The sequence below is a fragment of the Miniopterus schreibersii genome, assembly GCF_964146895.1.
Source record: "Miniopterus schreibersii genome assembly, chromosome: X".
Lineage (NCBI taxonomy): Eukaryota > Metazoa > Chordata > Mammalia > Chiroptera > Miniopteridae > Miniopterus > Miniopterus schreibersii.
In genome coordinates this window covers 25,391,967-25,406,540 of record NC_138104.1, presented here as the reverse complement: position 1 = coordinate 25,406,540, position 14,574 = coordinate 25,391,967, and the positions used below count along the sequence as shown (strand labels likewise).

The window sequence follows — 14,574 nt, the reverse complement described above, 5'->3', positions numbered from 1 at the left end:
ATCTAAATTTCACAGAAGAATGATTTCTTTCCTCCTTCAAATGTCATTTCAACCCTGAGCAAGTAATATTTTCCCTTGAAAGATCTAAACATTTCAGAATAAAGAAACAAATATTTGTATCTCTTGGTCCAGGGGAGATGAGTCATCCTGCAACTAAAGAGCATCTCAACTCGACTGTTAGATCTGAATGTTATTACAATAAAAATGGGTCTTTGTCCAAGAGAATACTCATTTACTATATATAGAGTGCCTATAACTACCTCTTTGAGAAATGTTTCATTTCTCTCACTTAAAGCATATCTAGTTATGAAGATTTGAACTTTCAAAGTATAACTTAGGAGGTAATTGTATGTTTAATGAAAACATTAATCCAGGGAATATATATATGATGTTGGTTTTGTCATATATGACCTTATTATGTTGAAGTATGTTGCCTCTATTCCCACATTGCTGAGAGTTTTTATCATAAATGGGTGCTGGATTTTATCAAATGCTTTTCTGCTTCTATTAATATGATCATGTGATTTTTATCTTTCATTTTGTTTATGTGATGTATCATGTTTATTGATTTGTGGATATTGTACTACCATGCATCATTAGAATAAATCCCACTTGGTTATGGTGTATGATCTTTTCAATGTATTACTGGATCCAGTTTGCTAATATTTTGTTGATGATTGTAGCATCTATGTCCATCGGGATATTGGCCTATACTTTTCTTTCTTTGTAGTGTCTTTATCTGATTTTGGAATTAGGATAATGCAGGCTTTGTTAAAGGAGCTTGGAAGTCTTCCCTCCTCTTGAATTTTTTGTAATAGTTTGAGAAGAATAGGTGTTAGTTCTTCGAATATTCAGTAAAATTCACTTGTGAAGCCATCCAGTCCAGGAATTTTGTTTGCTGGGAGCTTTTGGATTGCTGCTTTGATTTTATTAGTTGTAATTGGTCTATTCTGAATTTCTGATTTTTCCTGATTCAGTTTTGGGAGATTGTATGTTTCTAGGAATTTATTCATTTTGTCCATATTGTTTAATTTGTTGGCATATAGTTGTTCGCAATATTTTCTTACATTCCCTTTTATTTCGTTTGAGTCAGTTGTTACTTCTCCTCTTTCATTTCTGATTTTACTTATTTGAGTCCTCTCTTTTTTTCTTGAGCCTGGTTAAAGGTTTGTCAATCTTGTTTACCTTTAAAAAGAACCAGCTCTTGGTTTCATTGATCTTTTGTATTTTTTTTTTTTCCACACTCTATTTTATTTATTTCTGCTATAATCTTTGTTATTTCTTTTCTTCTGTTCACTTTGGGCTTTGTTTATTGTTCTTTTTCTAGTTCCTTTAAGTGTAAATTTAGATTGTTTATTTGAAATTTTTTTTGTTTCTTGACATAGACCTATAAATCTATGTATTTCTCTCTCGTGACTGTTTTCACTGTGTCCCATAGACTTTGGGCTGTTGTGTTCTCATTTTCATTTGTTTCAAGGTATCATTTGATTTCTTCCTTGATCTCATTATCAACCCATTCATTCTTTTGTAACATTATTTAGCTTCCATGTCTTTGTGTGTATTTCAGTTTTTTCCTCCTGATTGATTTCTAGTTTCATAACGATTATGGTCAGAGAAGATGCTTGATATGATTTCAATCTACTTAAATTTGAGACTTGTTTTGTGTTCTAACATGTGGTCTATCCTAGAAAATGTCCCATGTGCACTGGAAAAGAAAGTATATTCTACTGCTCTGAGGTTATCAATCAAATCCATCTGACTTAGTGTGTCATTTAAGGCCACTGTTTTCTTGTTGATTTTCTGTCTGGAAGATCTATTCATTGATGTTACTGGGGTGTTAAAATTCCCTACTATGACTGTATTACTGATGATCTCTCCCTTTATATCCATCAAGATTTGTTTTATATATTTAGGTGCTCCTATGTTGGGTGCATAGTTGTTTACAACAGTTATATCCTCTTGTTGGATTGTTCATTTTATCTTTATGTAGTATTCTTCTTTGTCTCTTACTATAGCTTTTTTTTTTCTTTTTTGCTCAATCTCTTCATCCCCCTTACCCAGCCCTCAACACCCCCCACCCCCTGACAGCTGTCAACCTGATCTCTGTTTATGGGTTTGTCTCTATTTGGTCAGATATAAATATTGCTACTCAAGCTTTTTAAAATTTCCATTTGCATGAAATATCTTTTTTCATCCTTTACTTTTAATCTGTTTGTATCTTTCATTCTGAAGTGGGTCTCTTTTAGACAGCATATGTATTGGATATTTCTTATTCATTCAGCTACCCTATGTGCTTTTTGATTGGAGCATTTACTCCATTTACATATAAATTGACTATATATAGGTAAATGTTATTACCATTTTGTTCTTTAACTGTGTTCCTGTGCTCTTCTTCTTCCTTTACTTCCCCTTCTCCTCCTCCTCCTCCTTCTTCTGGAAGACCCTTAACATTTCTGGTAATACTGGTTTGGTGGTAATGAACTCCTTTAGCTTTTTCTTGTCTGTGAAACTATTTATTTCTCCTTCGACTTTAAATGATAGCCTTGCTGGTACAGTAGTCTTGGTTGTAGGTCTTGCTTTTCATCAGTTTGAATATTTCATGGCAATCCCTTCTGGCCTGAAATGTTTCTGTTGAGAAAACAACTGACAGTCTTATAGGAGCTTTCTCATAGTTAACAAACTGTCTTTCTATTGCTGCTTTAAAAATTCTCTCTTTGTCTTTATCCTTTGATATTTTAATTATGATGTGTCTCATTGTGGGTCTCTTTGGGTTCATCTTGTTTAGGACGCTGAAATTCCTAGATTTGTGTGTTTTTTTCCTTCACCAGGTTAGGAAAATTTTCAGTCTTGATTTTCTCATATAGGTTCTCAATACCTTGCTCTCTCTCTTCTCCTTCTGGTTCCCCTGTCATGTGGATGTTGTTAAGCTTTATGTTGTCCCAAAGGTCCCTTAAACTATTCTTATTTTTAAATTTGCTTTTCATTTTGCTGCTCTTATTGAGTGTTTTTTACTACCTTTTTATCCAAATGGATGATTCGATTCTATGCTTCATCCAACCTATTGTTTATTCCTCTAGTGTATACTTCATTTCAGATACTGTATTCCTCATTTCTAACTGGTTCTTTTGTATGGTTTCTATATCCTTTTTATGCTGGCTATCTCTGTTGAAGTTCTCACTAAGTTACTTGAGTATCCTTATAACCATTTTATTTTTTTATTTTTTTAAATTCTGAATCAGGTAAATTGCTTGCCTCCATTTCATTTAGCTCTTTTTTCTGGAGATTTCTTCTGGTCTCTTATTGGAGGCATGTTTCTTTTTCTCTCCATTTTGGCCACCTCTTTGTGTCTGTTTCTATGTATTAGGTTGATCTGCTTTGACTCCCCATCATGGTAGAGAGGCCTTATGTAGTTGGTGTCCTGTGGGTCCCAGTGGCACAGTCTCCTTGATCACCTGATCTGAGTGCTCCAGGAATGTCTCTTGTGTAGGTTATGTGGGCCCTTTTATTGTAATTGAGTCTTGATTGCTATTGGCTCATTCGTGTGTGAGATCAAACCTCAGGCTGGCTCACTGTGAGGATTGACCATGACCACAGTGTACGAGCTGCTATGCAGGTGCTGACCACAGGAAACAGAATTTGCCCTGGGTCTGGTGCCTGCCAAGACCTCTCATTGGATATGCCACTTGTGAAGCTAATTTGATCTTGCTCTGATGTTGTCTGAAGCTGGCCACTGTTTGTCTTGATTCTGGGGCCTCTTGGGAGGGACTTAAGTGCAGGCCAATGTCAGACTCTGCCTGTGACTGGCCCTGGGCAACCTATTTGGGGCTACAAAGCAATCCACAGTTTGTAGCTGCCTCTACTGGGCCTGGGTATGTACAGGAAGGATCAAGCTGCACACCAAGGCTGGATTTTACCAGCACATGACCCAGGGGCAGGTCAGGAAAACTCCCATGGCACTCTGAGGTCTGCCTCCAGCTTCCTTTGCCTGCTGACTTCCTGATAATCTCTGTCACTGGAAGAGTCTCTGGCAGTACTCAAGTTGCATGAGGTAGGTTGTCAGTGAGTCACCAGATAGGGAGTGAGTGGTCTTCACCAGACTGATAAAGGCTCAAACTCAGTGTCAGTGCTGGGTCTGAGGCCACTCAGCAAATGTCCCTGTTTACACCAAGTTTAGCTGCCACCACAGGGTGCCTGCAGACCTTTGTGGTGGAGTGGGGTCTCAGGGAGTCATCAGGGTGATGCTAGCAGAGTTTATCAGGCACAAACAAATCAAGATTTGGCCGCACGAAGGGTGTGCTCTGCACCATTGGGGTGTATGAGTGAAAAATGGCCCCTGTTCTAGAGCCACACAACTGTCTGACCAAGATTCTCCCAGGAGCCCAAGCTCAACAAGGTGAAGCCACAGGGAGTTGGAAGGGTTGGGGTAATGGATCTCCCATGAAGGGGAGGATAGGATATATCTGGATATATTTAGAGAGTAAGACCTCTAGAGCTCTATTTACAAATATTTTTTATGTACAGATTTAATAAAGTAAGCTGTAACTCACATGCACATATTGGTCCACATACTTTATATTACAAAAATATTATTGCCTACTTTAAGCTTCTTACAAGGAATTCCATTTTTTCCCATTATTTCTTTGATATGTATTGCCCTCAAAACTTATGGCTTTTATCATTTCCATTCCAGCTCTGAAATCACCAGATGTCCAATAGTTCAAGTCTTTTAGCTCATTTTAAATAAGGCTTCATAATTTAGCTAAACTTTAAGCTGTTTTTTTCTTTGTCTTTGGAAATCATATCCTATGTCATCTCAGAAAAATTGTTGATAGATAGATCAATATAGATAGATAGATAGATGATAGATGATAGATAGATAGATAGATAGATAGATAGATGATAGATAGATAGATAGATATAGATAGATAGATGATAGATAGATAGATGATAGATAGATAGATAGATAGATAGATGATAGATAGATAGATGATAGATAGATAGATAGATAGATAGATAGATAGATAGATGATAGATAGATAGATGATAGATAGATAGATAGATAGATAGATAGATAGATAGATAGATAGATAGATATAGATAGATAGATGATAGATAGATAGATGATAGATAGATAGATAGATATAGATAGATAGATGATAGATAGATAGATGATAGATAGATAGATAGATAGATAGATAGATAGATAGATAGATAGATAGATAGATAGATGATAGATAGATGATCAAATTCTATTAAAAAGAGAATAGCCCTACCGGCGTGGCTCAGTGGTTGAACATTGACCTCTGATCCAGGAGATTGTGGTCCAATTCCCAGTCAGGGCACATGCTCTGGTTTCAGACTCAATCCCCAGTAGGGGGCATGTAGGAGGCAGCCTATTAATGACTCTTTCATCATTGATGTTTCTCTTTCTCTCTTTCCCTCTCCCTTCCTCTCTCTGAAATCAATAAAGACATATTTTTAAAAAGAGAGAGAATAAATTAAGTTAGAGAGATGAGACACTGTACTGTGATAAAATACATATAATATAAAATTTGCCTTAAAATTTTTGCCTTTAGTGACATTTAGTACATTCACATGTTGCGCAACCATCACCAATATATAATTCCAGAACATATTCATCTATCCAAAGGAAATCCATACTCATTTAACAGTCACTTCTCTTTTCTCCCTCCTCAGCCTCTGGCAACCACCCATCTGTTTTCAGTCTCTATGGATTTGCCTATTGTGGATATTTCACATAAAAATTCCTACAATAGGTGGCTTTTTGTGCCTGACTTCTTTCACTTAGCTTAATTTTTTTAAGGCTCATCCACATAATAGTACTTAATTCCTTTTTATGACTGAATAATATTCCATTCTATGGATATACCACATTTGGGTTATCCATTCATCAATTGATATTCATTTGAGTGGTTTTCATCTTTTTGCTATTGTGAATACTGCTTCTATGAACAAAAACATTATGAACATGTTTTTGTTAGAGCACCTGCATTTAATTGGAATTGCTGGTAAGTGAGATGAGACATTTTTAAGTGAAATCTTGCCAAACTAATAAATATTCCCATTTCATGTGCAGGGGTCATATTTTTATTTCTCTTTTATTATGTTAACAACTTCTCTGGACTCCTACACTTCTCTAGGAAATGTGGTATGGGAGTTTATACCAGGAGACTACCAGAAGGCATTATCAACCCATACCTAACATGAGTACTAACCATTTTTTAATACACAGGGCCCACTGATATAAAGGCAGTTGATGGTCTCCAACTTTAGCAGGTGCACTGCAATGCACCTTCAGACAATGAAGATTACAGGCAAGTAACCAAAGTGTCTCTATATAGCTTTGGAGACAGATAGACCTTAGTCAAATTACAAACCATTGCCCTTGGGCCACTCAGTAAACTTCACTGTATTTCAGTTTCCCCATCTGTAAAATGGAGGTAATAATCCCTGCTTCTCAAGATTGTTATGAGGAAATGGCATAGCCTGGCACATAGTTGGCACTTAAGAAATATTAGTTCTGGCCCGGCCGGGCGTGGCTCAGCGGTTGAGCGTCGACCTAGGATCCAGGCGATCAGGGTTCCATTCCCGGTCAGGGCACATGCCCAGGTTGCTGGCTCAATCCCCGGTCGGGGGTGCAGGAGGCAGCCGATCAATGATTCTCTCATCATTGATGTTTTTCTCTCTCTCTCTCTCCCTCTCCCTTCCTCTCTCTGCAATCAATAAAGATACATTTTTTAAAAAAATTAAAAAAAAAAGAAATAGTAGTTCTCATTTTCCTATATTTTTCTTATATTCCTCAAATTAACTGTTCTTCAAGACAACAGTATTTTTCTTCTCATTTTCTCTTTCAGGTTAAAATTAAACTGCCAAATACAAACTCTTCTGATATTGAAATTAATATCCAAGAAATGATCCTTGACCTTCGTACTCCTGATAAGTGAGTAAAACTTAGAACTAGAATAATGTATTATAATTTTAATGAATCCTCAGTCCATATTTTTTAATGGAAATAGCTATTTTGTATTACTCCTGAAATCTGAAGAAAAGTTAAAAAGTCAACTAATCATTCAGATCTGTGATCTACATAATATAAACATAAATGTATTTGGAAATACCTAGATTTTTTCCTACTCTGTATTTGTATATTTGGAGTAGTTTGATATCACCAAAACACAGTCCTTGATCTTCAGATACAGTTTACTTACCTGTCAGAAAAAATAGCTGGAGGTGAAAATCCTTTAAATTGTAAGTTTTGAATGTGTTGTTTTTTGTACAGTGATGGCATAAGAGAAGAAATACCTTTAAATTTTTTGCATATGGTGGGGGCTCAGATTAAATTTGATTATGTTCACCTAAAAATCATCAGAAATCCTTTTTTAAATCCTCACCCGAGGATCTGTTTAGAGAGAGGGAGAGAAAGAGAAACATCGATGTGAGAAACATTGATCAGTTGCCTCCAGTGTGCATCCCAACCAGAGAATTGAACCCACAACCTAGGTATGTGTCCTGACCAGGAATCGAACCCACAACCTTTTGGTGTACCAGTTGATGCTCCAATGAACTGAGCTACCTGGCCAGGGCAACACAAATTCTTGTCATCAGTTACTTGAAACAAAAATTCTAACAGCTAATTTATCACTAGGTCCTCAAGTTGTGTGAGTACTTTTTAAAATTATACAGGTGATAATGGAATGATTCAATTAAATACTTTGATGTTTTCAAAATAGTCTTGTTATTACACAGGTTCAAATCACATTCCCAAAACTGAGTACATACAGTAAAAATGATATAAAATGTTTATCCTGAAACCTGAATGAATCAATCCTGTTTCTCAAAACTAACTCTATAAAGAGGGAATCAATGGAAGCTGGTGTGTGCTAGATAAAAATGTCTAAATATCTCACTGCTTTGTTCACGTTTCATCTGGATGTATAGCAGTGAACACACTTTGTTTGATTGCAGTGGTTCTTTCTCTATAACTCATCAACATTTCAAATTGTGCATGAAGAGCTGTCAGCTCCTGGCACATTCTCTTCCTCCCATTACCAGTACCTATAATTCTCTTTTGTTGATCTTAGAGCTTCAAAAAAAAAAAAAAAAGTAGATCCCTCATACAAAGGACTTATATGTATAAGCAACACAATGTAAATACATAGCTTAACCTTGATTTCTACAGTAGATGCATTTAACACGAATGACCTACAGATGAATACATATCAAATATTTTCTTATTACTTATATAGTAATTTCAAAAATGTATCCTCATGATTGTCTCATGTTATAAAAATTACATTCACTATCCCTACCATTTACTTCAGGGAATGTTGTAATTTTTTCATTGCATATTATACACACATTTATCCTTGCACCCAACCTTTCAAAGGAAAGTTAGTTAAATGGACAATCAATCTTTCATGATATTTGTGCGCTTGTTAAAAGCACACACATATCTACACACCATGGAGTTAATTTCCGTTCCCCTAGCAGTTCTTACTGTCTCCATCAATCTTTAGGCATCTGCTCTGGTTATGCTGTCATTCCAGATATCTATCAGAGCTCACTAAATGAAAGACTCACACAGAGATACTTTTCCACATAAAATGTGGGCTGCATTAGGTCATTTTGATCATACTGTATTTATATACTAAATGATAAGTACAGAGAGGTACTGTCTCATAAGGAAAAAATCATTAGGATAGAAGACAGAAGATATAATTAAGGTTTCTATCTCTTTTCTTAAACACTGGAGTTTTCTTTGGAACCATGCTATTATCTAAATTTGTATTATTGGAAATGTGTCTTGTTTTTGAGTTTACTTATATTTATATCTACTTTCTTTAGTTTCTGACTTAGACACCCTGTAAAACTGTGTTACTTGCATCAAGAAAGATGAGAGAGGACATTTAGAATTGTTCATATAAGGCAGAGAACAAGTGAATTCATTTTCACTGAATTGACTACTAATCTGTCAAATGATAACCAATTACATTGTAATTATTAATAATACCCAGATATTTAGCATTATACAACCAAAAGAAATAATGCGGTTTACTGAATTGTTCATTTTTAGCAACTGGTTGTTTTGGTATGTAGATTCTAAGCATGAAGTAGATGGAAAGGAGAAAAGATAGGGGAAATTGGATAATTTCCCAACTTTGTCTTTATATGGGGTTTTATTATTCTTTGAAGTGAATTCTAAGAATATCATAAAAAAAATTCTTGAATGTGATAACAAAAAACATTCTAAAGACAAGTATAAGTTAATTTTAGTTGAACGATGTTGTAGATTATTTTCACCTCTGCTGTACTCTTTTAATTCAGATTAATTGTGAGTTGACTGATGTTCAATGACATTGATACCTAAAAAAAGTTTTATAAATGGAATAGTGAATTGCAGCTCAGTTGCTATTTCTGCATTCTTTAACAGTAGTTATTTTCCAATAGGAAATCTTAAAAGGGCCATGTTTGTGTTTAACACAGATATGTAAGTCAAATTATTTATTAACTACATAAAATAAAAATTATATTATGTAAATATGCACAGAGCCAGGTTGTCCTTTATGTAAAGCTTTTGCAAGCAACATCAACTTGAATTCTCCAATATAAATGTAAGCATGCAAGTCTCTAAACTAAAGTTCACTGCATAGATAAATTTTTACTTTCATATATTATTGTTTGCATTTAAATAATTTGTAATAAATATTGGCACTGGATAAACATTTGATCAGTGTCTAAACTGTAGCTTCTTAAAATACAAATATGTTATCAATGTAAAGGCAGAAGGATTTGGGTTTAAATGTTTGTTCATATTTTATAGTACTAATCCATAGTAGTTATTCAAATATCATTTTGTGGTGACCAATTTGCTTTTCATTCACTTATTTATTCACTCAACAAATATTTATAAACTCTTCTACTAGACACTGGGGGGACACCAAGATAAGATACATTCCTGTTCTTCAATGGTTAAGTATTTGTAGGATTTTGCTTTGTTTAAATATAAATCTCAGTTCAGATATCAGACAGTAAAACAAACTAGAAAAAAATACTTTCCTTCTCCTAAGGGCCTAAATAAGTTATACAGTTTGTATTGTTCAAAATTTTAGTATGTGAAGCCATACTACTAAGGGCTAGACAAAAATGCAGGGATAGATGGATCATTCCAATGGCCACTAACTGTCTTTTTAAAATTTATTTCTCTCTGGACAGAGAAGTGCACATTGTCATTGGAACTCCTTCTTCAGCTAATTTATAGTTGTCTTTTAGTGCAGTGAAGCTACCACCACTGAGCTTTGCTTCCTTTTTAAAGTGAATATATTATCATTTTTAGAATAAGGGATAAAGCAAACCTAGCTCTAACACAACCTATATTGTTAACAACTTTAAAAAGATGGATTCTAAATGTTTCTGCACCTACTTTTTTTTGAGATGTCAAATATTACAGACTACATTAAAATACATCTTGATTTCATTACTTAAGGTGGAAGGAACTGTTTCTCCTACCCCAAATATCTGGAATGGAGTAAAAGTCACAGAAAATTTCTCCTTCAGGTTCTGTAGATGTGTGGTAAATACTTTTAATGAGTCCAGTGTCCTGAATTTAGGTCTGCAAATGAGTAAAGAAGCAACTGATTTTAAAGGTTTTTGTTGTCAAATACTTTATGCAAGTATTCAATAAGTACTAAAAATACCAGATTCCTTTACTGATTTGGATATTATACCTTGTAAAAGAGCTTTTCTGTCCATTTTTTAATAGAGATACTTAAGCCTTCTTTATTACGAATATGAGGTAACAAGTGTTTCATGCATTTAATTTTCTTCAGATACCAGCATGTGCCAACACCATGCATAATTTACATTCATATCACTATGGCAGAATTATGGATGTCACATCCCAGCAATGCATCTGAAAGCATGAAGCTATCTAGCAACTGAGCCATCCACTGCGAAACAAACACAGCAATCCCTCATTGGGACTTTTTGTTAATGCATAGTAGAAAGAAACAAAAGCAAGCAGAGAAGCACTCTCATTGATCTGGTATTGAATTCATTCCAGGCCTCAGTTTCAATAACTACACCTGCAGTAGAGACTCAGCCTAAAGTTGTGTTAACAGAATTCTTATAGAACCATTCTGATTTTCAGATTTGTGTCATCTAGCCACATTCCATGCATCCATAAGAATGACTGGCAACAGATCTACTCAACCAACTTAAAGTTGCAGTGGTTCTATTTTTAAGCCTATAAACACAGCCTGAGACTATGTTTATATAATACAAAATGCAGTCAATTTAGACAAAACAGGGGGAAGTCAAAACCACTGCTTGGATTTTTAAGGCCAAAAAACTGATATACTATTTGTGTTATTTAGGCATACTTTTGATCCAGTACTTATACTGTCTAAATATTGTTTTGTGCTTTTTTAATGTTCTGATGGTATATCTTGCTTTCCATTGCCTTATTAAAAGTGATGTCTTCTTGATATCACTTTAGGAAGCTGATTCTTTGTTTTTGTTTTGTTTTATTTTGTTTAGGAAACTGTTGCTGAACTTTCCCCATCCTGTGGATTGCAACAGTGCCAAAGCTTTCTATATCCTGGAAACTGAAACTCTTGAAGTTACCGTAACTTTGAAAAGAGAGTTGGATTTTGTTAATTTCTTCTGAAACTGCATGAGTAAGGAGGACATGAAGCAAAATAGCCCTGATAAAAAATAAAAAAATTGATTAATGTTTTCTATCTTCTCATTATTCCAATGTACTTCAGAAAGTCTAAATACAATTATACTGATATTCTGGTCATTTACAGTCATTTCTGCTACTCTGGTAGAAAATATTGTTTTCTCATACTAATAAGCTATTCCATTTTTATAGTGATAGCTGGATAGAATTTACAGGTTAACCACTGGACTACTACATCATCAATTAAATAACTGAGATATGACCATGAAATGGTTGGTCTACTTATTTCAGTTGTCTTAAGAACTTAAGTCAGTTAATTATACTATGATACAATCAGTTGCATAGCAACTGGTCATTATTATTACCAGAAAAGTGTATTTGGTTGTCTTTTCATTGATCTGATCAAATGATTTAGTGTTCTCTGTTTAGGCTTTCATTATTGTTCTGGAATATACAAATAACAAAGGATCATAAATAGTTGATGTACCATACTAACCACATGTTTTACCTGAATCAAAAATACTCTTGTGCACACAGTATTATTTGGCTTCATCAGTCCTGCTCTCAATGTTTGGATCTAATTAGGTTAAAAATATTTTTCTTTTATGCACTAATAATAACAGTGCCTTCAGGATACTATATTTATACTTAGTAATTGAGATCCTTGACATTTAAAAGGAATATAAAGAAAAGTGTGATGCATTTACAAATCCTGTTCTCTCATTTCCTATGTTTATTCTTAATTGGACATACCTATTTTTATGAATTATGCCAATGCCCTATACCTCTTCTCTACTGCATTGCATAAATTTATTTCACAATTATTTATGAATAAATTATATTTTAAAGCTGTGTGGCTTCGCTTCACCCATTATCACAGAACTGTGGTGTTACCTGGAAGTAAATTTTGAGAAGAGATGAATAACTGAAAGGTATTTATTGCTTCTATGTGAACTATTAAGGAACTAAATACAAGCAGATATTTGCCACACTCACTTATGTAGATAACTACCAAGATCTAGTTTGTAACTAGTACAAATCAGAGAAGACTGAGATTTTGGGGAAAGTGGTTACGTTAAAACACTAAGCTCTTGTAGAGAATTTGACATTGAAATTACCACCATGTGCCCTGGCCGGTGTGGCTAGGTGGTTAGAGCATGAGCCCTCTGGCTGAAGGGTCCCAGGCTTGATTCTGGCCAAGGACACATACCTTGGTTCCAGGCTCAATCCCTGGCCCTAGTCGGCAGGTGAGCAGGAGGCAACCAATCGATGTGTCTCTCTCACATCGATGTCTCTCTCCCCCTTCCACTCTGAAAAGCAATGGAAAAAATATCCTCAGGTGAAGATTTAAAAAAAAGAAGAAAAGAGCCCGGCCGGGCATGGCTCAGCAGTTGAGCATCAACCTAGGATCCAGGCGATCAGGGTTTGATTCCCAGTCAGGGCACATGCCCGGGTTGCAGGCTCGATCAATGGCTCTCTCATCATTGATGTTTCTATCTCTCTCTCTCTCCTTTCCTTTCTCTGAAATCAATAAAGATATATTTAAAAAAAAAGAAAAAGAAAAGAAATTACCACCATGACTTTCTTCTGTGGAGGTTGAGTTGAGGGTGGACCCTGGCCAGGTGGCTCAGTTGGTTGGAGCTTTGTCCCATACAACAAAAGGTTGCGTGTTCGATTCCCAGTCAAGGCACATCCCTAGCTTTTGGGTTCCATCCTCCAGTCGGGGCACGTACTGGAGGCAACAGATCGATGTTTTTCTCCTACCTAGATGTTTTTTCTCTATATATATAATCAATTTAAAAAACATTTAAAGCCAGGCTGGCGTTGCTTAATGTTTGAGCGTTGACCCATGAACCAAGAGATCCTCGGTTTGATTCCTAGTCAGGGCACATGCCTGGGTTGTGGGCTTGATTCCCGGTAGGGGGCAGTGCAGGAGGCAGCCAATCAACGTCTCTCTCTCATCCATGTTTCTGTCTCTCTATTGCTCTCCCTTTCTCTCTAAAAATCAATAAAAACAAAAAAAATGGGCAAAGAATTTAAATAGACATTTAACAAACATTTAAAAAAAGGAGTTGAGGGTGGGATTAACAGAAAGGAGGCTAGTATTTAAATTTAAATCCATGATGTTGCAGGATCAAAAGAGTACCCTACTTTGCTTTCTTACCATCTTTTTTAAAGGCTATATTTTAAGAATTTAAGATTACACCCTAAAGTGTAAACTCTGGAGCAAGCCTAAGCAATAACTAATATTTTTCTTCTCTAGAGAAGCAACAGTAAGTGGGAATATGTATCTTTTTCCTACATACTGGCCTTAATTACAGAGACCATTATTAGTCAAGCTGACTGAAGGTGTATAAGTTGTCCCTGGAAGGGAAGATAGAACATATCCAGGCCAACTTGAATTGGTCTTTGGTTATGTGGTACTGTATCAATTATATAATGAAACAGAGCTTCAAGACAATGAAATGTGATACACTAATTTATACCCATCCACAAATTATCCTACCTCACTGTCCTTGTGTCTTTGGCTTCAGAAATAACTTTGTTGTTGTTGTTTTGTTTTTAAGCTAATTCACAGGACTTTTTTCCTTTAAAAAGGAATGGTCCACTAAAGCAAATGTATGAAAAGAGAATACTAAAGGAAATTTATCTTGTCAGAATTTTTCAATGAATGTTAGCTCTTACCAGAACTGGGAGTTAAAACCACGATTGTGGTGGCATATCATTAGCCTTCTCCTTCACAAATTTATTTACCTCACTTTTTGGTTCCATAATTTCCAGAATAATTTGTGAGGATTCAATAATTTATTCATTCACTTATTTATGCATTCTTTCAACAGCTATCCACTCAGCACTATGTTAGGTACTGGCTA

At 35.2% G+C, this 14,574-nt stretch overlaps 1 protein-coding gene across 1 annotated transcript in view; it reads left to right on the top strand.

Annotated features, from left to right (window-relative positions):
* DNAAF6 (dynein axonemal assembly factor 6) overlaps positions 1-13,230 on the top strand; it is a 40,807-nt gene extending 27,577 nt beyond the window's left edge. Inside the window, exons 7-8 of the mRNA XM_081126043.1 lie at positions 6,876-6,961; positions 11,557-13,230. Of these exons, the coding sequence (XP_080982169.1) occupies positions 6,876-6,961; positions 11,557-11,686 (216 nt within the window). The 3' untranslated portion in view covers positions 11,687-13,230. The remainder of the gene's footprint in view (positions 1-6,875; positions 6,962-11,556) is intronic.
* The last annotated feature ends 1,344 nt before the right edge of the window (positions 13,231-14,574 follow it).